The sequence below is a fragment of the Salmo salar genome, chromosome ssa26 (assembly GCF_905237065.1).
Source record: "Salmo salar chromosome ssa26, Ssal_v3.1, whole genome shotgun sequence".
NCBI classification, from domain to species: domain Eukaryota; kingdom Metazoa; phylum Chordata; class Actinopteri; order Salmoniformes; family Salmonidae; genus Salmo; species Salmo salar.
In genome coordinates this window covers 17,781,284-17,807,671 of record NC_059467.1, presented here as the reverse complement: position 1 = coordinate 17,807,671, position 26,388 = coordinate 17,781,284, and the positions used below count along the sequence as shown (strand labels likewise).

The following is a 26,388-nucleotide window of genomic DNA, read 5'->3' as shown; positions in this document are numbered from 1 at the left end:
CTTGCAGCTGACTGTGTTTCTGCTAAGGGGAGAAGGGGGAGAGAAAAATGGAGGAAAATGGCAGTCCTGTTAGTGCTGTGATGACTGTGTGTGTGTGTGTGTGTGTGTGTGTGTGTGTGTGTGTGTGTGTGTGTGTGTGTGTGTGTGTGTGTGTGTGTGTGTGTGTGTGTGTGTGTGTGTGTGTGTGTGTGTGTGTGTGTGTGTGCGTTTCTGAGTCTGTTTCTAAATCTGTGTCTCTGCCAGAGCAATCACTTTTTGAGAAAGAAGTGCATGTCTGTTGTCTAATACTATTTTAGGACCATTCTGTCTGTTAAGCTCACGAATCGCCTTTTCTAAAAGATGAAATTAAAACAATATATACAGTGAAACCTCAGGAACGAAACCACAAAACGTTAAACATATTACATTCTAATTAACTCATGAAATGTAGAAGCATTGGTACAGTATTTAATGTATTGCAGTGTGAATAGCAATCATATAGCAGCATATTGTTTAGGATATTGTACAGTGGCCGAGTCAGCGTCTGAGCAAATGGCAATTAGCCTCTTTAGCAGTGTTTACCCTGGTTATCTCCCTGCATCGTGGTAAGTACTGACCAATATAATGGACAGATTAGGCTCTGGATGAACTGTCCGTTTGGCTCTGCTGTGTGTCCACTCGTAGTAAGGAGCTTTGTCTCACTCTTTGCTGATGTGTTATGGCAGGAATTCCAAAGCGCAGTGACCCTTGTAAAGATTTTCAGCCTGAAGACAAAGATAGGACATACAGTGCATTCGGATAAGTATTCAGACCATTTGACTTTTTCCACATTTTGTTACGTTACAGCCTTGTTCTAAAATTCCTTTTTTTTTATCTCACCAATTTACACACAATACCCCATAATGACAACGCAAAAACAGGTTTTTAGACATTTCTGCAAATTTAAGTATTCAACATGTACTACTGTTCAAAAGTTTTAGAACACCTGCTCCTTCAAGGGTTTTTCTTTCTTTTTACTATTTTCTACATTGCAGAATAATAGTGAAGATATCAAAACTATGAAATAACACATATGGAGTAACAAAAAAGTGTTAAACAAATCAAAAAATATTTTACATTTTAGATTCTTCAAATAGCCACCCTTTGCCTTGATGACAGCTTTGCACAATCTTGGCATTCTCTCAACCAGCTTCATGAGGTAGTCACCTGGAATGCATTTCAATTAACAGGTGTGCCTTCTTAAAAGTTCATTTGTGGAATTTCTTTCCGTCTTAATGCGTTTGAGCCAATCAGTTGTGTTGTGACAAGGTAGGGGGGTACACAGAAGATAGCCCTATTTGGTAAAAGACTGAGTCCATATTATGGCAAGAACAGCTCAAATAAGCAAAGAAAAACGACAATCCAATGTGGAAAATTTGAAGAACTTTGAAAGTTTCTTCAAGTACAGTCGCAAAAACCTTCAAGCGCTATGATGAAACTGGCTCTCATGAGGACCGCCACAGGGATGGAAGACCCAGAGTTACCTCTGCTACAGAGGATAAGTTCATTAGAGTTACCAGCTTCAGAAATTGCAGCCCAAATAAATGCTTCACAGAGTTCAAGTAACAGACATATCTCAGCATCAACTGTTCAGAGGAGACTGTTTGAATCAGGCCTTCATGGTTGAATTGCTGCAAAGAAACCACGACTAAAGGACATCAATAATAAGAAGATACTTGCTTGTGCCAAGAAACATGAGCAATGGACATTAGACTGGTGGAAATTTCTCCTTTGGTCTGGAGTCCAAATTGGAGATTTTTGGTTCCAACCGCCGTGTCTTTGTGAGACGCAGTGTGGGTGAATGGATGATCTCCACATGTGTATTTCCCACCTTAAAGCATGGAGGAGAAGGTGTTATGGTGTGGGGGTGCTTTGCTGGTGACACTGTTTGTGATTTATTTACAATTTTAGGCACACTTAACCAGAATGCCTACCACAGCATTCTGCAGCGATACGCCATCCCATCTGGTTTGGGCTTAGTGGGACTATCATTTCTTTTTCAACAGGACAATGACCCAACACACCTCCAGGCTGTGTAAGGGCTATTTTACCAAGAAGGAGAGTGATGGAGTGCTGCATCAGATGACCTGGCCTCCACAATCCTCCAACCTCAACCAAATTGAGATGGCTTGGGATGAATCAGACCGCAGAGTGAAGGAAAAGCAGCCAGCAAGTGCTCAGCATATGTGGGAACTCCTTCATGACTGTTGGAAAAGCATTCCAGGTGAAGCTGGTTGAGAGAATGCCAAGAGTGTGCAAAGCTGTCATCAAGGCAAAGGGTGGATATTTGAAGAATCTCAAATGTAAAATACATTTTGATTTGTTTAACACATTTTTGGTTCCTACATGATTCCATGTGTGTTATTTCATAGTTTTAATGTCTTCACTATTATTCTACAATGTAGAAAATAATAAAAAACACTTGAATGAGTAGGTGTTCTAAAACTTTTGACCGGTAGTGTAAGTATTCAGACCCTTTCATTTTTATTGATTTCTTTTTATTGAACCTTTATTTAACTAGGCAAGTCACTCAGTTACTCAGTACTTTGTTGAAGCACCTTTGGCAGCGATTACAGAATCGAGTCTTCTTGGGTATGACGCTATAAGCTTGGCACACCTGTATTTGGGGAGTTTCTCCCATTCTTCTCTGCAGATCCTCTCAAGCTCTGTCAGGTTGGATGGGGAGCATCGCTGCACAGCTATTTTCAGGTCTCTCCAGAGATGTTCAATCGGGTTCAAGTCCGGACTCTGGCTGGGCCACTAAAGGACATTCAGAGACTTGTTCCGAAGCCACTCATCTGTTGTCTTGGCGGTGTGCTTAGTGTCGTTGTCCTGTTGGAAGGTGAACCTTCACCCCAATCTGAGGTCCTGAGCAGGTTTTCATCAAGGATCTCTCTGTACGTTCCTCTGTTCATCTTTCCCTCGATCCTGACTAGTCTCCCAGTCCCTGCTGCTGAAAAACATCCCCACAGCATGATGTTGCCACCACCATGCTTCACCATAGGGATGGTGTCTGGTTTCCGCCAGACATGACGCTTGGCATTCAGGCCAAAGAGTTCAATCTTGGTTTCATCAGACCAGAGAATCTTGTTTCCCCTGGTCTGAGATTCCTTTAGGTGCCTTTTGACAAACTCCAAGCTGGCTGTCATGTGCCTTTTACTGAGGAGTGGCTTCCATCTGGCCAATCTACCATAAAGGCCTGATTGGTGGAGTGCTGCAGAGATGGTTGTCCTTCTGGAAGGTTTCTCCCATCTCCCTAGAGGAACTCTGGAGCTCTGTCAGAGTGACCATCGGGTTCTTGGTCACCTCCCTGACCAAGGCCCTTCTCCTCCAATTGCTCAGTTTGGCCAGGCTGCCAGCTCTAGTAAGAGTCTTGGTGGTTCCAAACTTCTTTCATTTAAGAATGATGGAGGCCATTGTGTCCTTTGGGAACTTCAATGCTGCAGACATGCTTGGGTACCCTTCCCCAGATCTGTACCTCGACACAATCCTGTCTCGGAGCTCTATGGACAATTCCTTCGACCTCATGGCTTGGTTTGCTCTGACATGCACTGTCAACTGTGGGACTTTATATACACAGATGTGTGCCTTTCAAAATCATGTCCAATCAATTGAATTTACCACAGGTGGACTCAAATCAAGTTGTAAAAACATCTCAAGGATGATCAATGGAAACAAGATGCACATGAGCTCAATTTTGAATCTCATGTAAAAAAGGTATATATTTTTTTTTTATACATTTGCAAACATTTCTAAAAACCTGTTTTTGCTTTGTCATCATGGGGTATTGTGTGTAGATTGATGAGAAACATTGTCATTTAATCCAAGGCTGTAATGTGACAAAGTATGGAATATGGGATGAGTCAGATCGCAGAGTGAAGGAAAAGCAGCCAACAAGTGCTCAGCATATGTGGGAACTCCTTCAAGACTGTTGAAAAAGCATTCCAGGTGAAGCTGGTTGAAAGAATGCCAAGAGTGTGCAATGCTGTCATCAAAGCAAAGGGTGGTTATTTGAAGAATCTCAAATGTAAAATATATTTTGATTTGTTTAACACTTTTTTTCAATACATTTGCAAACATTTCTAAAAACGTGTTTCCGCTTTGTCATCATGGGGTATTGGGTGTTGGTTGATGAGGTAAAGTTATATTTAATCCAAGGCTGTAAAGTAACAAAATATGGAAAAAGAGAAGGGATCTAAATACTTTCCGAATGCACTATACTTCAAGAGCCTATGGTGGGGGAGTATGCCATAATAATTGAATCAACTCAGTTCTATTGCACAGTGCATGACCCTTTCAATAGACATAATTATATAGGACAAATGTACACACCTTCTAAAAGGATGGCTCTAGCTGCATGCGTATAGGGGAGACTTGCCATAGACATAGAATAGATAGTTCTGCAGTGAATACTGCTTTTCTAGGTCTTTTTCAAAAATGGAATCACTTCAATGAAAAATTATAAAAACCTGAAGAAGATTTTACATTATATGAAACTAAACTATCATCTTAGTCAGAAAACATATAATCTCACAAATCAAAATATGAATATATCATCACAGCCGCTTATCTAATATCTATATATCTATAGGATTTGACTGAGGATTTCACCAGGGTGAGGGTTATCTTACTGTACCTCATGGCTGTGGTGTGTGAGACGATAATGCCCTGTGACTGGTGGGGGCTTGGCCAGCGTGGCCAGGTGATTGGGTTGGAGGGAATGTCCCTCACCTGGGCAGGTGTCCATTGGTCTGAGGGAGCAGAGCAGAGTGCAGGACACAGCCAGAGTCTGTCCGGGGCCAGGGAGAAGCCAACAGTGGCAGCAGCTGCAGCAATGTTACCGTTGAGATCAGGTGAGGACTACCGTAGGAGTGGACAGAGAGGGAGGGGTGACATTCCATGACTGAATGGTGTACATGATGACATGTAGACAATCCCTACACAGTTAGAACACTTCGCCAGTGACAACAGGTAGGAATTTTCCTCTAACTTGGCTTGATGAGGGTTAGGCAGGACATGTAGTCTCACTCCCATCTGTGATAAGAGCTTGAGTTGAGTAGGAATACAACAAGTCAGATTGAGTGAAAGGGTTTTTGTTTATATAACTCCTTTACCAAAAATATATTGCATGATATAAAAGTAAGAGAAAAGGTTAGAGGGAAACGATCAAAGGTTTGTGCTGGGGGAAGGAATATTAAATTGTAGTTTAGCCACAGCAAGCTAAACCTCAGCTAATCTCTTCTTCATAATGAACACTAGAGGGAGCTGTTGATTATAAATTCTCTCATCCTCAACTGTTACAGTATACCAAAGATACTGTCTCCTATCTGTGTTTATACTTGTGCTGCTGACAGACCCCTCTGAATTCTCTAAATTAAAAAGTGTACTGTTAAAGTGGCATGTTGTGGAACTGCCTTGCATGATTAGTAGTATCGTGATGGTAACTACAATTATGTAAAATATCGTCATCATCATCAGATACTATGCGTGTGGGTGAGATGAGTGGAGATTGGAAAGGCTTGAAGTACTGATTTGTTTGAGAACGTGAGACACGATCATTTTCTGACACATTTGTTACTTACACAATAATATAACCTTTCAGTCATGGGCATCCCATGAGACACTGCGGCTTCGAGGATGTACGTGCAGTTTTAGGTGTCTTTCCTGTGATTTTCACATCTCCAACCACTATGATGGGTATACATTTATGCAACTATTGACTATACAGTGAGATTGAGCTTAGTGTCACTGAAATGCAGGTAATTGAATATAAGACCCTATGGTACCCATTCCGATGAAATGTTCAAGAAATTATACCGCATCCCTGAGTCACATGTCGGCCCCATGCTTCAGAGATGCTCCTCGTTCCTGATTGGACATCAGCGGTATCGCATCACCGCACTTTCATTATGTTCCTTTATGTAAACTTCCCCATGCTTTATAGTTCCAAGCCCTAGTTTACTGGGTGTTTTTTTCCAAAGAATACATCAGAAATCATACATAAATACATTCTAAATATGTATGAATTATTGAAACCATATCTTTCGATTGAATTCATTATATACTTGAAATAGCGACTGATTTATCGCGGATGGATACGTGATGCATCGAACAAAAATAGTTCCGCTTTAGTTTCGGAGATCACCTTGAGCTACTGGGTGTAAGAGAAATACGTCAGTCTAGCAGTTGTTCATCGATAGAAGGTGAGTATCATCACAAGAGTTGTAGCTAGCTAATGACATGATGTACGTTTGTTTTGCTGTACTGCTGTCACCAAATTACAATTTTATTCAATTGACGTTATCATATTCTGTGTTGCCAGCTGGTTTCTTTAGTGGCATAGTCCAGGCAAGGGATGGATTCCAAAAGATAACTGTCTAGCTACCTAGTAAGAGGTAACAGTAGTGGTCACTTTGAACCATCTTAAACCGTTTAAACTTACAAACCATGTGGCGTTGTAGTCATACAAAGAATGGTTTCGTTTGTCAGTGACTAACTCAGTGTGATGCAGTTTTCTCCAGTTAACTATTCATACAGGTGAACTTACTAGTTAACTACTATTTTTTATGAGTGGAGTTATTTGTCATGAAATAACATGGTATCAGTCTAAAACATGTATTTTAAAGCGGGGAGAATTGTACAATACGAGTGCGTTTGTCTTGTCTCGCGTGGTGGGTGTGGTTGCCCGATGAACTTGGAATTCCATTGGCTAGTTTCTCGTCGCGATATCTTAAATTCGTGAAAATGTGACGCAGAAATGGAGACGTGCCCTGTGGCGCATCAGTGGATGGATGCATTGTACTGCAAACGGATGACTGACCATTCTCATGTTACCAATTTAATGACTCGGTTGTTTTTAATAATAATGATCCAGATATGTGTAGACCTGAACAAAAGTGTTATTCACACTGTGATATTCAGTGGTCTAGTGTCCTTTTGTTGGAAATAAGTCTACAACAAGCACCTTTACTGCAGTAGTGTGGCCTACCTGACCTGTCAAACTCTAGGGCCCTATAAAATCCGTGAAAGTAGATGGCAAAAAACACATTTTTATAGGGCCCTAACTATGTCTGAATGGATTGGCTTTGTTGCACTGGTCCCTCTTCTGCAGTGCCTGTTTATTGACTAGTCATACGTCAATACTGTAGATCTTTCTATCAGCTAGCCTGCATCAAACCCTGACCTCCTTGGTCAGTTCTTCCATCTCTCCCACCTCCCAAATCAAATGGTCATGTAGGCCTTCAGTTTTATTTTTGATGAAGCCTGTCTAGACTGACTTGAACAATTAGCACATTTCATATCAGAAGTGTGTGTGTGTGGTTAGTCAGTCTCAGAAATAATTTAGGCTTCAAACTAAGGTTTAGTGCTCCTCCTACGTCTGGTTAGGACTATTCCTGAGATGCTCAGCCATTGTTATGTAACAGATTCTTCTGGCCCAGAGCCCTGTGTGAGTGTAGGAGGAAATACAAGCCACCCTGGCCCTATACTTTACACAGCATCAGCCAGGTCACTTGAGGGAGCCGACTTCTATTTTGGCATGCTAGGGCACAGAAGCACTTCTCAGTAGGTTAGGAATCATGTGTTATCAGTGGGGACAGGAGTGGCTATACTATGGTATGTCCTAACATAGTGCTTCTCGCAGGGGTGTGAGGCCTAAATGTATACGTCAGTGCCCTATCTGCACACCCGGAGTACTGGGCTGAGAGCACGTACGCTGCAGGCCCCACAGTAAATGTCTAAAATACTCCCAGTATTGTGTCATTTCCTGCTGTAACTTTCCAGAGTTTCAAATATCATGCAATAGCCCCTAACGGTGCACAGGGAGAATGACTAGGCACCTCTTCCTCTGAAGTTTGTTCTCAATGAGGTGAATAACAACTCAGAATTCCCGGGTTGAAAACCCCACCTGTGACTCGCTATTCTGCACAGCATACTCCTGGTCTCCTACTCAACTGCAATTGAGAGTTGATTAAGAAGAAATCTAGCCGTGGCTCCTCTGAACTGTCCTTAACCTGCTGCAGTGTTGAGGGGTGTAGGCCTACACTGACTGCATTTGTTTTGCTGCAGTAGTCCTGCTGCAGCTGGTGGCACTTTCATGCAATCTGCCATGCATAGTAGTAGCCTTGCCTCCTGCTCTTGGCTATGTCTGGCAATGTGAAACTAGCATAGTGGCTACAGGTGCTGAGTAACGCTAGGCTGCAGCGCAGCAGAACATGGATACTATCTGCTGTGTAATGCAATGCAGCACAGAATGCAAATGTGTCACCCACCCTGTGATGTATGACTACTGCCACCCAATGGCAGCATGCAATGCACTAATCCCAGGCTAGCGTTTTGTCTTCTACACAGGCTTACCATGTGTTATTATTAGAATACACATCCACCATTTTTAGACCCCTAGGGGTAATATGACCTAGTGCTGCCAGCATAATATGGCAGTGGTAAATGGTGGGTTTGAAGGTCTCATGTATAGCCGCAGTATCAGGGCACGCAGCCTGCTCCATGGATGCAGCAGCCTGGACTGTGTGTCCTGCAGCACGTTATCTTCGCTGAAGAGAAGAGGATTTATTCCTGAGCTGTGCGTAGGCAGGCGAGTCACACTCCCGGGAGTTCCTGCTTGTCCGGTTAGCTCTGCTGCTGTTCCTGCTGCGCTCTGTGGGGACCGGGGGTCACACAGACTGGGGATCCTCTCGAGGTCTGTAGCAGCTACGTTCTTGTACGTCCCCAGGAGGAACAGAAAGGTCAACTGGTACGTAATGCCACATAGCTGGATGATGAGACAATCAATGTGGCGCAGGGGGAGAGAGCTGGGCTTCTGAGGTCACCAGTGTAGGATTATTGGCTACGTCAGGGTCGTCATGGCTGCTCCTAGGATGTGATGTCACTCCTGTAAGGCAACCTCTGGCTATGCTGCCAATGCGCAGTGGAGACATCGCACAGTGTGTGCATGCATGTGTGAAAGTGAGGGGAGGGGGCAGTACTAGGCAGAGAGGAAGTGCATGGAGAGTGGGGAAGCATTTTCTGTTCCAGTGAGAGGTGTTGGAAGGGATTGGGGAGGATTGATAGCAACAGGGCAGCTCTAAAGTTAGACATGCATCTGGGTCACTTAGGTTTATTACTGGTGTCACTGGCCCCAGGTCAGCCCAAACATTCTTTACATTTTTGTCACAGGCTTATGTATGGTGTCTCTCAGTGATAAAGGGTGGATCAGACTGGCCTGGCATGGCCTTGGACTGTAGAGCATCTTTTGGCAAGCCATCATCAGCCTAGCTGTGTTATGTTAGTCACAGGGTAGGAAGGGTTTCCTGCGGAAGCATAGCAGGCTGGGTCATGTCAGGACTCCCTCAGGCTGTAGGATAATTCCAAACATGTCCCTGTTCATTTGAAGGAAGGAGTAAAGTCATAGTGACTATATGAACAGCAATTGCATTATACAATTTACACTGTGCTTTTTATGTAGCCATGGCACTGATTTCAATGTGCATATTTAATTTGCAAATGCAGATTTTTTTTTTTGAGACGTCATTGTCAACCTCTTGAGATTGTCAGTTGTTGTTGGTTACCTTACCAGCCTTTATGTTGACAGTGGACATAAGAGCCCATCCCATGTCTCACCCCCTCCAGATAAAATGACCCTGTTGGGCTTTCTGCAGTTTGCAGTATAAAGTGTGTTCCAGGGATAAGAATCTAGGCCTCATTTGAGATGAGGCATTGTATGATTTCTGTTCCTCCCTCTGCAGTCTACACTGTGCTCTACTCTGTCTGGGTACTACCCCTTGCCCCTGCTGTCTCATGCTGTGTATGCAGTTGGGAGTCTGGAGAGAGCAGGATGTGACCTTGCTCACGTACAACACTGGGCTGCTGCCTTTGAGGCTCTGTGATGTCATTGAGCTGCTGTTTATTGGGTTTTACTGCTGCTGTTTGGCAGGGCCCTGTCCCGACTCATTTACCCACCGAAAGATATAAGCTGAGTGTAGGCCTGGTTATAGAGGGTAGCCTGCCCTAAATAATAGTGACTGCGGGGGGAGGGGTTCGATACAGTTGCATATCGGGTTACTATTTTTGACAATATCACATTATTTTTGCAGGGTGCACCTGCACCAAAACTCCAGTATTTTTCCTTCAGAGCTTTTATCTCCATGACTGACCACTTGTTTTCTCATGGTTTTGGGGTGCAGAATACAACATTGGCTAACATTAGCCAAACAAATTTAGCCTTGGCTAATTCAAACTAGCCTGGTAATTTTAAGGGGAGGTATGTGATGTGATTGTGCTTTGCAGTAAGCGGGGCTACTGAGGAGAATAACATGCTCTCTGTCCCAATGCATTCTGCAGATTCTCATCTGTTTTAAGTAGTGTCTTAGAGGTCTGCCAGAATAGTGAAACTGTTCACTGCAACAAGGTAGACTAACAGATGTAGCCTATTAGAAAGCTTAGTATTTCCTTGAAGAAGCAATCAGTGAGCATGTTCTGTCACTGTATACTTTACACTGGGTTAAATTAAACTCTTCACTGGTTAGTGTTTAGGCTTGTCCAGTTTGGTAACCCTGACTTGTCTAGGGCAGCCCTCCAGTGATTTCTCCCCCCCCCAGCCTACATGCCACAGATGGAAGGTATGACATCTATTGCCACATTCCTGAGTTATGTAACCACTGCAACAGCCCCTGAAGCAGAGATGACTTGGACTCAGCACTCTCAAAGAGATGAGCTACCACATTGACTTATTTTTTTCTTATTTTTCTTTTTTTCTTTTTGTTGCCTGCCCTAAAGCCACTGAGAATTTGGCCTGAACTACAGTACCTGTACAAAGAGCCTGTTGTGTAATACTGTCAAGACAGACACTAGAAAAAAGAAGAGTCTTGAGCAAGATAACTTTATGGTGCTACGAAGTAACCTATTGGGTTTGACGCAGTCCTTCTCGAAATGTCCCCTTGTTTTCAACAGCTCTGTCTTGAGCCATGTTGAAAGTGATCTGTCCCCGGCTAGGAGGAAATAATGAAAGCACTGTGCCAGTCAGGGCTGCGGTTGCCATGGGTGACTCGGAGGAGGGGGGGAACATAATGTGCAAACAGCTCAATGTGCTCCTCACTGAAAGAATGTTACTGGCTAGGAATAACCTCAACATGTTTCTGTAGCCCAGGCTATGTTATAGATCAATCGTATCTAGGCCCATGTCTTTGTCTATGGTGCAGCATGAGAACCAGCAGGCAAGGGCTTCAATCACACTTCCTGTTTTTTCAGATGTAGTCCTCTTTTGAATAGGTTCCTCATTCCACAAACAAACGGTTATTTGCACAGACGTCAATTGATTCAAAGCCACACACTGTGCCTCAACAAGCTGTTGTGTGCTAATTCCTAGACTGGTGGCTCTAAAGTTGGTTTCATGAACTAGTGTGTTTAATGTGGCAGTCCAGTCCATGACCTGATAATGCCTGAGATTGGAGGCACTGAATTGAGTGAACCATTAGCACCTTACTGTCTTAGTACGCCCTTCATATCACCTCATCTCTTTCCTCCTCCAGGACTTCTTCAAATTCTGCCATCATGCCCGGTTCAAAGTCTCAAGACATGGGCTCTGCCTTCGTCCAGACGCAGCAGCTCGGCGCTGCCATGGCCGATACCTTCCTGGAGCACATGTGCCTGCTGGACATTGACTCTGAGCCCACCACCGCCCGCAACACTGGCATCATCTGCACTATTGGTCAGTGGCCACGCACTCACACACTAGGCTTGGGCGGTATCTAGATTGCCATATCGACATTTGTGCCATCCTGGGATATTCGGTAATACCGGCACTGAACACAAGGGCTGCTATTTTCAAACTCCACTGAGCCTCTGTAATCCGAAGGTTAGCAATGCTAACAGGTACATGTAAAATCCCATAGAAAATGCTAACGAACGCATTGTCAAAAAAAAAAATGCCTCTGACCTAAACTATTTGGAGGACTGACATCCCAGCTTCAGCTAGATGGTTAACTGGCTACTAAATTAGTAAACCAAATGCACAACTTGAGAGCATTTAGGACATTGTTAGACAATTAACTTAATAGTTATAAGATATCTAGATGGCAAACATTTAGTTGTGAATTCCATACTGTAACTAGATCACCTGGTATGTGCTGCACAACCGTGAGTGACTCAAGGTATCACGGTATATCGTCACACATACACACACACAATGGATGCTAGCGTTCAAATGTCTGTAGGCCTATAATATTTTTACATCAGTATTTTAAAGGCCCTCTACTATAGGATGATGCTGTGAAATACCTACTGTATGACATCACGTGTGTGTGCTGATGTTTAAACCCACCTCTGTCGTAACAGGGCCAGCCTCCCGCTCTGTGGACATGCTGAAGGAGATGATCAAGTCTGGGATGAACATCGCTCGCATGAACTTCTCCCATGGATCTCACGAGGTGGGTTCCCTAGCATGTCTAGACACCAGACTTTTGCAGTGGAGGATGATCGCACACTTCTACACAGACTGGATCCAGACCTGAACCGTATATCTGTGAACCGTATATCTGTGGGCTATATCTTTGCGCTAGTTGGCTGAACCTGCACCAAAACATCTGTATTTTTCATTCATAGCTTTTAAATTGGGAGCAAATGTTTCCATGACTGATCAAAACATGTTTCTCGTTGCTCCCTCTTGTCCCTCTGCAGCAGACATATGGTGAGCGATATGTTTGAAACATTGAATTGCAGTAAAATCACAGTATCGAATCGCGATACATATCGTATCGGCACCAAAGTATTGTGATATTGTGTCGCGATGTCCCTGGCAGTTCCCTGTCCTACTGAATAGCACAAACTCACACAGGCTGTGTTGATGATCTTTAGGTCAAGGACTTTAAAAAAAATACAAATAATTTAAACGACACATCAATACAAAAGTACATGGGGGTAACAAGTGTGTGTCATACACATACAAAGGACAATTGGGCTAGCGGGTACTATATCACATTACACACGGACCTTAAGGGACATAAATACTTATTCTAACAGCTTTTTTTTGTTGGAGTATTTAATTGTCTTACAAAAATAAATGTAACTATATTTTAAGAGAATGTGGTGTTTGTAAATTTTACATTTTGAATATGACATTTGGCCCCAAAAATTATGAAATTAATTACATAATTCTTTCAACTTATTTCTATCGTAGGTAAAGAATCCAAGCAGTACATCTCTCCATAATGGTGTAAAATCTTCATAAATGTGTTCAATTATAAATCTACTGATTCCATGAATACAATGCCAAAAAAATGCAACACCATTTCTGGGTGGTCATTACAAAAGGTACAATGTGAATTAGTGTTTTTCTTTAAATTCTTTGTATGGTGGTTGGCAGGATACTAATTATGAAGAATTTAGAAAGGAACTTCCTTAATTTTGTTAATAAGAAGGTATGTGTGTGACAACATCCAAACTTTTTCCCAATAGACCGTATCAATAAAAATGTCCATTAAGGTATAGATACAACATCCTGCTGAAACAAGGCTCGTATAGCTCTGTTGAATGGACCAAAAGAAGAAAATCTTTGCTACTGATTGAGTCAACAGGGTTAATAGCAGGTATGTTCTGAGGGTCAGGTCTTGACATGTTCCTGAATAATAAAGCAACACCTGAGGGAATGGCATCTAAAAGAATTGCAAAATCATGAGGTGTTACAGGGATCTTGTAAAGTGATAAGAATTACCCTCTGCATTTACAAGTTGGCTCACCAATAAGGATATTATTTCAGAAACCAATATTCTAAAAACAATTTAAGTAATTTTATACTATGTCCCGATTTTTATTCCATATATGTAATGCGTGACGAGAGCCTGCCGATGAAAAGCAGAGTTTCACTGGAACTTTGTCAATATTATAATTACAAACCAACATGAAGTTAAGGCCACCAAAAGTAGAGAAGACATGATGAGGAATAAAGTTCTTAGGAATTGATTTATCCAATTGATCTTAAGTATATTTAGTAAGTCCAGTAAATTCAGCCCACCATACTCATAAGTGTTCATTATAACAGCTTTTTTCCTAATGTAATGGGTACGGTTTCTCCACAGAAATTAGAAAAGCATCTGGTCGATCTATTTGTTTATTTTACTGTAAAGGTATCTCGAGACTAATATATGCTGCTCTAATAAGAGGGTGCAAAGCTCAAAGTCATCAAGGCAAAGGGTGGCTACTTTGAAGAATCTCAAATATAAAATATATATATATATATTTTGATTTGTTCAACACTTTTGCTTACTACATGATTCCTTTTGTGTTATTTTGTAGTTTTGATGTCTTCACTATTATTCTATAATGTAAAAATAAAGTACCCTTGAATGAGTAGGTGTCAACTTTTGACTGGTAGTGTGTACATTAAGACCGTTCTCACTTATAAGTATTAATAACTACATAGAACAATAACACTGTAAAGTAAGTCATAACAGGTCTGTATGCCTCAGTTCCTGTATGCATACAAAAAAAGTAAATACAACTTTCAGTCTTGAGTTTGTAAACAAAATATGCCGCTGTCTGGTCTTACAGGAAAAAAACCGAATAAATGATTGAGGTACCGGAGTCGTGCTTAATTGTCACCCGAGGCTTGTTAGGTAGTCTGTGCAAGGACAATGAGAATACCATGGGTGAAACCATCAATTTGTTCCTGCTGGTGAGGTTCTAGGGAGGAATATGGATTTCCAGTATTTCATGCTTTCTTCATCGTTGGCCACAACTTGTTCCTCGTTTCTATGTCCTCCGGGCTGCGATGCTTGGTGACATGCAGACCATGGCTCTGAAGGAACACGTTCTTCCTAACTGCTTTCCAGACAGCATCACTGTAGAATCTGGCAGTGAAGAGGATGATACCCCTTAGTCTTGAATCGTTTTGCTTTTTCTTCGTGGCGATGCACAACATCGACAGTATCACCGACTTTGTTCTTCTCTGCAGGCGTAGTGAGATGTCTATGGTAGACATTGTTATTCTGTTCCACCTTTATCCACACGCTTTTCAACTTTAGCTACTCATTTTCACATCCTTGATTTCACCACATGCAAACTCCAATCTTTTTCCAGCCTTTGATTACCATGGTGTCTGCGTCTAACATTTTTCTCAATGGCATCAGACCTGGTATTTTTCTCGTAGAATAGCGATAATATTCCAACCGGACAACAGTGTATTCATTCAAAGAGGAAAAGAAAAAACGGCATGGTCGCGGGACTGCGCATATCCAATCTCTTTGTCACCAGGCAGACCACTGACAAACTGAGCTACCATACTCTGCCCAGAGACAGGAGACGCCTCAATCCGCTTTCTGAAGGCTTTAGAGAGACAGTGGAAGCCTTAGAAAGTGCAACAACGTAACCCCAGAGATACTGTAGTTTCGAAAGGGACTAGAAAGAACTACAAATTGTCACAGGCCGCTTCCTGCTTGGAATTCTCTCAGGTTTTTGCCTGCCATATGGGTTCTGTTATACTCACAGACACATTCAAACAGTTTTAGAAACTTCAGAGTGTGTTCTATCCAAATCTACTAATAATATGCATATTCTCGTTTCTGGGAAAGAGTAGTAACCAGTTTAAATCGGGTACGTTTTTTTTTTATCCGGCTGTGAAAATACTGCCCCCTAGCCCAGACAGGCTAACTTCAGAAGATGTTGTTTGCATATGAGATGTACTCTGTGCCAACCAGGGTGTGCAGTTCAAGGGTAGAGGCAGTGTGGAGTTGTCTGCCCAGGATCAAAGGTAGGCCCTAAACTGAGATGGAGCAGACAGCAGTGGAAACCTTACCTGAGGTTGCTTGTGCCACTATAAATACTTAATCTGTGCCTTCATCTGGTAGTTTTATCACCCCGCCCAGGGTGCATGCCTAGAGCAACAGGTGGAGTCACTCCCACTCCGTCACAGTCACCTGCTTCAATTCCCTGTTCAGTAGAGGTCACTCAGCAGGCCAAAGACGCTTCCTCTGTCTTAACCTGCTACTCTCAGGCAGGGGGCCTGAGCCACTCACCTTGTCATCCTGTCTCCTGACCCTCTACTGTATCATGGAGGCTTATCAAAATGTTAGGAAGGGCACTTCCACATCTTTATTTATAGCTTCATGAAATTACATATCCACTCACTGAAACTACCCAGTTCTCAGATGACCTGGCTTTGTCTGACTAGCTGCTCTAAGGCATATGCTGAGAATGTAGTTATCTTGGTGTAATTTGGCACTGTGCACTATTGGTTCAATTTGATGCCAAGGCTGTTTGTGGTGATACAGTAACAGCAGTATAACTGGGGAGGAGAAAATGGACATGAAGCCCTATGTGATTACCTGCCAATTAAGTGCTTAGGTAAAGCTCAGGTTACTTTACCCAGATGGGGAGAAGCAGCATGAGCCATCTGGGGCAGCTGTCTCCAAGGGAAACGCTAGCACTGCCACTCAAGACCATTAGTATAGTTGTAATATACATGTGGACAGGCAGGTTGTAGTAGTGTATTTAACTATTTGTAAATATCCAGGTCACGCTGTCTGTGAATAAAGTACTTTTTTTTTTGTGTTAACCACAAGTTTACAACTGATAAAGGGTATTGCACTGAGTGTGTAGTCTAATCTGAAATGGGGACTAGCCATAATTCACCAGCCACTGACTTTTTACAAGCCCCCAAAAAGTTATGCCGACAGTATAAACAAAATGTTTATATCACAGAACTCCTAAAGCATGCTTTCTTTTAACTTGCTGAAGGGCTATTCACGATAATAGTCGTTAAGTGGAAAAAAGAGAATTTGTGTGTTTGGCAAACTATCCCATCAATGATGAGGATCGTGAGGGAGTTGCTTTTTCCACAAGCCTTTTTCTCATGGCAAATTCATGAAGCTGTAATCCCACTTCCTAGCTAGCACACTGGGCAGCTAAATCAAATTAATATTCTGTCTAAACTGAAACATTTGCCTTGAGGTGATTTTCCTAAATGAAGGACTGCAAGTGCCACTTGATCTGTGACTTGCGCTACTGAAATGGGTGCAGCTTTCACTGTTTACTCCTGTTTTTAACAGGGTGTTTTTCCCTTAGTATTGGGAGTTGAGACGTGCAGTTAAAAGCATTATAAAGAGCATAAATTCACCAGATTTGGTGGTGGTAATTGGTTTTACTTGTTTGATTTGAGCTTAAACTAGGTGGGCAGGCTTTTATAAAAGAAAAAAAATAACAAAGTAGACTAATGATTCTCAAAAGGATACGCTCTGACTCATTCCGTTCATATTTCAGTCTGAAACCTGCCTAGGTTTAGAGGGGTTGTAACCAATTTCTTAATTGCACACTAGAAGTTTGCAAAATGGCACCGGAAAATAGACACACCAGTTATTCAAAACAATGCAGCTCGTGGTTGGAACACAGGCCTACTTCAATCCACCAGACCATTTATTTATGATAGTGTTCATGATTTGGCAAGGAATGTAGTTTGTGTATCCCATCAGATATGTTTTATAGGCAGTATTTCTGCAGGCATAATGGGAGCGTGAGTGTGTGATCTAGAGGGAGCGGTCAGAATTTGGTGAGACATGCAGGGGAAAGGAATGTAGCTTGTGTACAGTTTTGTGTATCCCATCAGATAGGTTTTATAGGCAGTATTTCTGCAGGCCTAATGGGAGCGTGTGTAATCTAGAACTAGCGGTTGGAATTGTAGGGGAAATAACTGTAATGGCTTGGCCTTGGTTTATTTTTTTGTTGCGAGTCGCTAATGCACATTAACTAATGGAACAGTAGAATCAATTTTACCTGTCCAATCGGGTAGCCACAAAGTAGCTTTTTTTAATTATTTTTATTTATTTTTTCTTCCTGCTCTACTGTTCAGTTTACCTGCCCAGGGTAATCGGGTAACCTTTAATGTCAACCTCTGCGAAATGCATTTGCTGCCTTGACTCGCACTGTTTACATAAAATAATTACTCGGTACTGTGTGTTGTTAGTGACCTCTTCCTAGAAATCTGGGGAGAATGTTTTTTCTATTGCGCTTCAGAACATCTTAGCCTTAAATGAAAACCATTTGAACTTTCTCAGTGGTACCTATACAGAGGGTAGCTAGATGGCTGTTTGCGCTACTGGTAACAGTTGTCTAGACCACATCCTGGATTGCATCATTTCTTTCACGTTTATGACCCTGTTTGTAGTAGTTATAAGCAGTGGTGGGGGGGAAAAGTACTAAGTTGTCATACCTTGATAGAAAATGACTCAAGTATCTTTACTTTTACTCAAGTAAAAGTCACCCAGTAAAATACTACTGGAGTATAAGTATCAAAAATAAATGGAATTGCTGAAATGTACTCATCAAAAGTAAGTGTATATATTTCTAGGTGGCACTATTTGATATTTTTTTTTTTTGACGGATAGCCAGGGGCACGCCAACACTCAGAAATAATTTACAAATGAAGCATTTGTTTGAGTCTGCCAGATCAGATGTGGTAGGAATGACCAGGGATGTTGATAAGTGTGTGAATAGGACAATTTTACTGTCAAAATGTAACTTTCTTTTTGGTGTCAGGGAAAATGTATGGAGTGAAAAGTACACTTTCTTTTTGGAATGTAGTAAAGTAAAAGTTGCCAAAAATTACTTAAGTAGTATTTTTACTTAAGTACTTTACACCACTAGTTATAAGATTATGCATAATCTTCTTATTTCCCTGCCCTGATATGTTGTCAGCTGATTGTGTTCAGTTACGTGACTCATTACACCTACACTAGGTTTCTACCCTCCAACATGGCCCATGCCTGGGCCATCTCTCACATTGTCACTGAAATAAAATGTCTATCTGGCTGATGCGTTGTTGCTTTAGTGTTAAATGTACAAGCCTGATCAAAAATGATTATCTTCTTATAGAATGTTTATTTTAGTTTTTATTATATTCTCTGTTCCACAGTACCACTGTGAGACTATTAAGAATGTGCGTGAGGCCTGTGAGAGCTTTGAGCCTGGCAGCATCCACTACCGCCCTGTGGCCATCGCTCTGGACACCAAGGGACCTGAGATCAGGACTGGACTTATCAAGGGAGTGAGTAGAACCAACCAACAACACTTAACTACCATGTTCCCAGCACACATCAACTGATTGGAGGCCCTATCAAATGTTTACTACACTCATTTTGTTGTACTAAATATTGAGTACAGATGTGGGATCTTAATTTGAGCCAGTTGCTACAGCAGGAAAATAGTCCTGCAGCAAAGGGAAATGTGGATTATAGTTAATTGCCACTTTTGTAGGGGTTGATCCTTTTTTTCTTAAGGCAAAATCAAGACAGAAATTTTAAAGTGGAATTACAAATTTCATACGCCTTTTAAACCTCAAATATACAACAAGTTTCACATTTCCTGCATTGCAGGAAAGTTCTCCTGCAACTGGGTGATCAAATTAAATATTGAACGGCTTGTGGTAAAGATATCTTGGACTACTACAAGCTTGAGAGATTTTTCTTGACCAATTTCAAACTCTTCAATGAGCCACTTCAATGAGCCATTGAGTGGTTGAACCCCCATAGTCATGGTTCCTATTGAGACTCATCCATGGTCCTTTGTGTGTGTCAGAGTGGTACATCTGAGGTGGAGCTGAAGAAGGGCAACATGATCAAGTTGACCCTGGATGATGCCTACCAGGAGAACTGTGATGAAGACAATCTGTGGCTGGACTACAAGAACATCACCAGGGTGGTGGAGCAGGGCAGCAAGATCTACATCGACGATGGACTCGTGTCCCTCCAGGTCAAGGAAATTGGTGAGTCCATGTCTGGCTCCCACTTAAGAGCTGAATAGACTAGAAAATATTCCTTTGAGGATCTATTAGCCCTAGAATCTCCTCACTTACTGAACCTTTGGGTGGTTAGAGGATGGACAGATGGTCCTTTCCTATTCTTTATTGCCTGGAGATAACGGTTAACGATGTCTTCTCTTCAATGTGTGTCCCCAGGTGGTGACTACCTGATGTGTGAGATTGAGAATGGAGGGACCCTGGGCAGTAAGAAGGGTGTGAACCTGCCTGGTGCTGCTGTGGACCTGCCTGCTGTCTCTGAGAAAGACATCTCTGACCTGACCTTCGGCGTGGAGCAAGGAGTGGACATGGTGTTTGCATCTTTCATCCGTAAAGCAGCCGACGTGCACGCTGTCAGGAAGGTGCTGGGAGAGAAGGGCAAGAACATCAAGATCATCAGCAAGCTGGAGAACCACGAGGGAGTGCGCAGGTTGTGTGACGGCATTAAATGCACAGAAATACAAGCCCTTGGCTAGTAGAAAATTGTGCACGACTGGCCAGTGCCCAAAATCTTTACGTTCCAGCACTAAACTCACATTTATAATAAATGGCATGCAGTATGTCTCATCATACTTCCTAAACTTGATGGGAATGTTTAAATCTGAACAGTACATCTGAATCCAGTGTCCTGTCCCCTGTGCAGGTTTGATGAAATCATGGAAGCCAGTGATGGCATCATGGTTGCCCGTGGAGACCTGGGAATTGAGATCCCCACAGAGAAGGTGTTCCTGGCCCAGAAGATGATGATTGGCCGCTGCAACAGAGCCGGCAAGCCAATCACCTGCGCCACACAGGTCAGTTTACTTGTGACGACAGCTTTTTTTATATATAAACGGGGAGGCATTTCTATTTCCACAGGGATGCTACAGTTTGTTGTGATGTGAAAGGTGTGTTATTACACTGTTAGTAGGCTGACATTGTGAACCCCTGTCCTTCCCACAGATGTTAGAGAGCATGATCAAGAAGCCCAGGCCCACCCGTGCAGAGGGCAGTGATGTGGCCAATGCCGTGCTGGATGGAGCTGACTGCATCATGCTGAGTGGAGAGACCGCCAAGGGAGACTACCCCCTGGAGGCTGTCCGCACACAGCACATGGTGAGACAGTGCCCCCTACAGTTAGCCCCAGTACTATCCTTCATTCTGGATCTCATTAGCCCTCGACTACCACTAGTCCTGACCTACACTGTGTAGACCCATCAACAGCAGGGTCAGGGCTACTGGAAGTCATGTTGCAGATGGAAGTCAAACACTCATTTCCACTTTTTTTATTTGTTCATGTTTTATGTCATGTGATGTTTGTCAGGGTCAGCAAAAGCAGTCTGGATTCAGCCGGTATTATATTGACTCATAATGTTGTAATGATCCATAGAATGGTTGCTCGCTAGGGTTTTATAGTACAGTGTAGGACATGGGTGGAGAATGTGGCTGACGCTGCCCTCATTTTCTTCTACTCAGGCCTTTAACAGCTGACACTTTCCGCTGCGGCACTCCTCTCTGGATGCAGGCAGGAGTGACTCAGCAGTCCTTGAGCAGCTGCCTAATGAGTTCACTGCAGCACCAAGTCCTTCACTCTTTTAACATGTTTTCACCTCTTAAGAATGCATTGTGAGTTACCTGAAGGCACTGTCCTCCACAAGGGCTGACGTTACGCTCAGACTAACTCTGCCTCTTAACAGCTTCTATTTTACGGTCTTTAAATGTTTTCCCTCTGTTTAGTTTTTTTATTGGACTTTGAAAGATGTTTCTTATTCCTCTCATTTCCTGTTTGACTATCTCTTCATGTGTGACTGTGCAAGGCGTGCATGTTATAACACCAGTTGGCTATAGTCACCTGCCCATCTCATAAAACCTCTTCACAGCTAACTAGTTTGAATGTGCAAAGTCAGTTTGGGTGGTATGTAGAATTATATTCCGATACTAACTATAGAATTACCATAGGATCATAAAAGCAGTTTAGTGTTTTTATAATGCTGTGATGTGTTAGACGCCATAGCTAAATGGACTGGCTGCGGTGGCCCATTGGATGTGTTTTAACATGTATGTTTTGTTCTTGTCTCACTAAACTGCACTCTGACTAAACCTTCATTTCTGCCCTTTCCCTCTGCCTACCTCCTCTCCATCTCCTCATCCTTTCACCTTAACTTCCTACCCTCCCTCTATCTTGTCTCCTCCTATCACTCTTTCCTTATCCATCTGTCTGGTGTTCTTCCCGTCTGCTACATTTTGCCCTCGCCAGATCGCTCGCGAGGCAGAGGCAGCCATGTTTCATCGGCAGGTGTTCGAGGACCTGCGGCGCGCCGCACCACACTCCACCGACCCGGCCGAGGCTATCGCCATCGGCGCCGTGGAGGCCTCCTTTAAGATCTTGTCCTCTGCGTTCATTGTGCTCACTAACTCTGGAAGGTAGGCAGGTGGCTGTAGCACGGCTGTTTGGGAGGGGGACTCAGGAGGTTTGTGAGAAGCCAGAGTAGGGAGAGACAGGGACTGATTGAAAGGGCATGGCACACGTTTACAGGTCTTTATGGTCACAACAAACTGGAGACCACTAAAAGTTGAATCCATTATAAGAATGGGCTATATATCTGGTAGTGACAGCTGTTACATCCACCTAACTCCGTAAATGGACTGGATAAGCGTTTGCCATGCCTCTCAGGTGCGAGGCATGCCTCGTGGTGGTGTGACTCGGTGTAACCCCTGTGCCTCGGGCACACCCTCGCATTCAGATTGCTCGGGAGGCTGAGGCAGCCACCTTTCACAGACAACTGTTTGAGGAGCTGCGACGCACCGCCCACCTGACCCGGGACCCCTCTGAGGCCGTGGCCTGTGGCGCAGTGGAGTCCTCATTCAAGTGCTGTGCTAGCGCCCTCGTCGTACTCACAAAGACCGGCAGGTAAGAGGGAGGAGAGGGACAGGCAGCAGCAGGTAAGGGACTCACAGAACTTTCAACTTTGACCCTTAACATCCTAGTCCCCTACTTTAGATTGGTGGGGAATGGTTGCATGGACCCAGATGTCACCCCTCTGTGTGGGTGGAGACAGTAATGTGAGCTGTAGGAGGGTGGGTGGGGAGTGTTATGGGTTGCACAGACAGAGGCCACTCTGTAGAGACAGATAATAAATACAAGAAGAACATTTGTATTATTCATTTTAAGAGTCCTCAACATTATTGGGAACACCTTCATTGGTAGATCCATACAGTTTCAGGGTAGAGATATCTGCGGCTGTATTGACAACACTGCAAGAGTCATTCAATTGTGTTCACCCTCACATCAACTGACCCTTTTGACTGCTGAACCTTGACATTTTCCTAATATTTTTAACTCTCATTGGTCAAACAAAGTCGGCACAATCTAGAGTGACTGTCACCCCAACATAACCAACAGGATGACATGTTGCCTGTGGCTTGTTTAATGTTCACAATGAGACAAATCCTTAGACTTGGCATGTAATTCAAATCCTCTCGCATTGACATCAATGCGCACACTAGGTTTACGCAAACATTTATTTTACTATAGTAGGTCCTCTACTAATCAAATCATTTCCTAATATTTCAGAAATACATTTAAATAAAACATTTCAGAAATCTACCCCTTTATAGATCTGTGGAGGCTTTGTTCAAGCCATATTGCCAGTATCTGAAATGGGAATGGCAGCAGGGTGTGTCCTTGGCTGACAGTCTGAGCTGTGTTGTCTATGTGCAGGTCAGCCCACCTGATCTCCAGGTACAGGCCCCGCGCCCCCATCATTGCTGTGACCCGTAACGGCCAGACCGCCCGCCAGGCACACCTGTATCGCGGGATCTTCCCCGTCTTCTACAACAAGCCTGCCCACGACGTCTGGGCCGAGGACGTCGACCTCAGGGTCAACTTCGCCATGGAAATGGGTGAGAGTCCACAGCCATTACAAAGATATTTTCATGAGCTGTAAGATGATCTACTGGATATCTATGGTATTTTGGTGTTCACCAGAAGAAAAGCTCACTCCAAACGGTCTAAACCAGGGGTCTACAACCTTTGTATCATGAGAGCTACTTTAAAAAATATAATTCCTAGGTTTCAAATGGGCACACTTCTTCTCTCCCCTGCAACTCTTCCATGTCATTAGTGTACAAGAGAAAATATTGCACTGTTCTGTCAATATACCTGGTAAAATAATGAAGCAATAAGGCCCGAGGAGATGTGGTAATGGCCAATATACCATGGCTAAGGGCTGTTCTTACGCACGACGCATCGCGGACACAGCCCGTAGCCATGGTATGTTGACCATTTATCACAAACCCCTGAGGTGCCTTGTTGCTATTATAAACTGGTTTCCAATGTAATTAGAGCACCCTTTGTTTACGTGGTATACGGCTGTCAGCCAATCAGCATTCAGGGTTTGAACCACCTAGTTTATAATGGTTAATAAACCGCTCGGGGGGGGGCACCGTAAAAACCTCTTCTCCCAAATTCTTTTTTTATGCTTAATTTCTTGGTCTCTGCATGCATTTGAGTCAACTCTGACAGGTTCAGCTCAGAGGTCCATTAGCAGCAGATTTAAATTTATAATGGAATATAAATGTGTGTACGCAACATATGTTAGTGTCGTATCGATTCGTTCCTCTAATTAAACCGACTCGCACAGAATAGTTTCAAACTACAATGTATCGAATTATCTTGAAAGTGAAAGATGCACTCCGATACTAGCTTACAGCGTAAGTTAAAATCAATTCACTACCCTAGAACTTTTGTTTGTGATCATATGCATTTTGAATATTTCCCAAAGCTAATTGTCACCAAAAACATTCACTGGGTTAATCGTCTCTCCCTCGCCGAACTGACTGCATGTGCCTTATGAATGACTGTCTTAGAAACTGCTTGCACCTTTTTTTTAAAGATTACTACTATGCAAATGTTGATCAGTACAATTAAAATAAGTCCCGAATGGAAGCAGATTGTAGCCCCAGGTGACAAACCGAAATCAGCCAGAAGAAGCTCTACTCAAAGCATCCAGTGAGCAGGCTACATCTTGATTTACAGTTTATCAACAGACCTACTATTCAAATAAATGATTACCTTCATGTTTATATAGTTGGATTGTTTTCACCAGAGCCAAATTGATTGTATAATTGATTCATACATGGCTGTCTCAAATTATACTTTAAATTTATTTATTTTTTAAACATTCCAAATGTAATCTTGAACTCAAGATGCCCAGAGATTTACCAGATCAGTGTAGTAGACCAAGTTTCTGTCTGGATCAAGTGCCGTTCTTTGAATTTGGATCATCTTTATAGAGAATTGTTTTTGCCACTATCGCAATACTAAACCTGGTATCGAAGTCAAAATCCTGGTATGGTGACAACACTAGTAGGAGTATGGTGTTGACAACTGTGCTTTGTTTTCCAGGCAAGGAGCGAGGGTTCTTCAAGGAGGGAGATGTGGTGATCGTCCTGACCGGTTGGCGCCCAGGCTCTGGCTATACCAACACCATGCGTGTGGTCGTGGTTCCTTGAATTATGACTACCCTTCTCACCCCTCCACTGTCTACCCCTTGTCCCTCTGCTCACCGCTCCCTGTCCCAACACCAGGGCTCAGACAGACTTGTACAGCCCACAACAAACACCTGGCCTCTTCTTCCTCCCCCAAGAACAGGCCAGTGGTGGTGACTCGACCAATAGGAAATCTCCCCACTACAATCCACTCCTCTCCAGGGTTCCCCTCACGTAGGTGTGCTCTGTTCGCCCCAGTCTCCAGGGTATCTGTACGCGCCCACCAGAAACGGCTGTATTTATTCACAAACAAAACCATGTATGACTTTTGAAAGGCAGGCGGGACACACCTTAAGAGAGCATGCTATACTGTAACTTGTAAAAAAAAATAAAAAAACACTCCAAATCCTATAACACGAACAAAATGGTGGCAACCCGACATGAACAGCTCTTCTTAAAGGCCCTGTCACAGTTAAACTCTTCCCCCAAACATAGCCCCTTGTTGTGCTGTCTGTATTTACATTGTATTCTGTATACTTTCTCTGCACTCCCAATCTACTGTAGACAATGTTACATTCTGTATTATACTTTTGTGAAAGGTGAATTTAGATTCTGGGCATCCAATACTACGTATATTTTGTCTAACCATAGAGGAATCCTATAATAGTTTGACAAGTTACTTTTTTTTGTGTGAAGTATTCTTAGAAACCTTACATTTTTGTATTTTGGTCATAACTAAGTTGGCAATTAAGAACCACTGTATGTATGTATGTAAGCTGCTACATGGTTCTCAAATGAATGATGTATGAATTCAGTACTTTGAGGGTCTTTCAGAGGGCACTGTGGGGGGGGATAAAGGAATGAGTTAGACCCCCCCCAACCTCTTCTTTCGTCTTGCTCCTGTCTGTCGGTGACCTAGTGTGTGTGTGTCTAAATGTCCAACTGCTTCTTTGTGTGTGAGGGTAGGGTGTAACATGTTAACTGGTGTAATGAGTTGTCCTTCACCACTGGATTTCAATCATTAAAAGAGATGAGCACCTGTCTTGTTCCTGTCATATTTGTATAACAGTAGTCTTAACTGGGTTCATAAGGTCAGACTTTGGACTGTTTATGTGCCGTCTCAGACT

At 42.9% G+C, this 26,388-nt stretch overlaps 1 protein-coding gene across 3 annotated transcripts; it reads left to right on the top strand.

Moving 5' to 3' along the window:
- Positions 1–5,932: 5,932 nt before the first annotated feature.
- LOC106587214 (pyruvate kinase PKM) lies at positions 5,933–26,300 on the top strand. Of its 3 annotated transcripts, none has more exons than XM_014175388.2 (11): positions 5,933–6,221; positions 11,541–11,719; positions 12,346–12,437; positions 18,911–19,042; positions 19,573–19,759; positions 19,952–20,222; positions 20,436–20,586; positions 20,735–20,887; positions 22,029–22,195; positions 23,493–23,674; positions 25,179–26,300. In XM_014175388.2, exons 2-11 carry the CDS (start codon positions 11,563–11,565, stop codon positions 25,283–25,285), a joined length of 1,599 nt encoding a protein of 532 aa, XP_014030863.1. In that variant the 5' UTR covers positions 5,933–6,221; positions 11,541–11,562; the 3' UTR covers positions 25,286–26,300. The 3 variants fall into 3 exon arrangements, with proteins under 3 accessions (XP_014030863.1, XP_014030861.1, XP_014030860.1); XM_014175386.2 differs by lacking the exons at positions 5,933–6,221; positions 22,029–22,195 and adding exons at positions 8,469–8,767; positions 22,516–22,682; XM_014175385.2 differs by lacking the exon at positions 5,933–6,221 and adding an exon at positions 8,469–8,767.
- The last annotated feature ends 88 nt before the right edge of the window (positions 26,301–26,388 follow it).

Bases quoted from the DNA above. Each gene is read 5' to 3' on its own strand.
- LOC106587214 (XM_014175386.2), top strand. From the start codon at position 8,484: ATGTATAGCCGCAGTATCAGGGCACGCAGCCTGCTCCATGGATGCAGC. The intron at 19,760-19,951 runs GTGAGTCCATGT...GTGTGTCCCCAG, and splicing joins CCTCCAGGTCAAGGAAATTG to GTGGTGACTACCTGATGTGT. The intron at 20,888-22,515 runs GTGAGACAGTGC...CCTCGCATTCAG, and splicing joins CTGTCCGCACACAGCACATG to ATTGCTCGGGAGGCTGAGGC.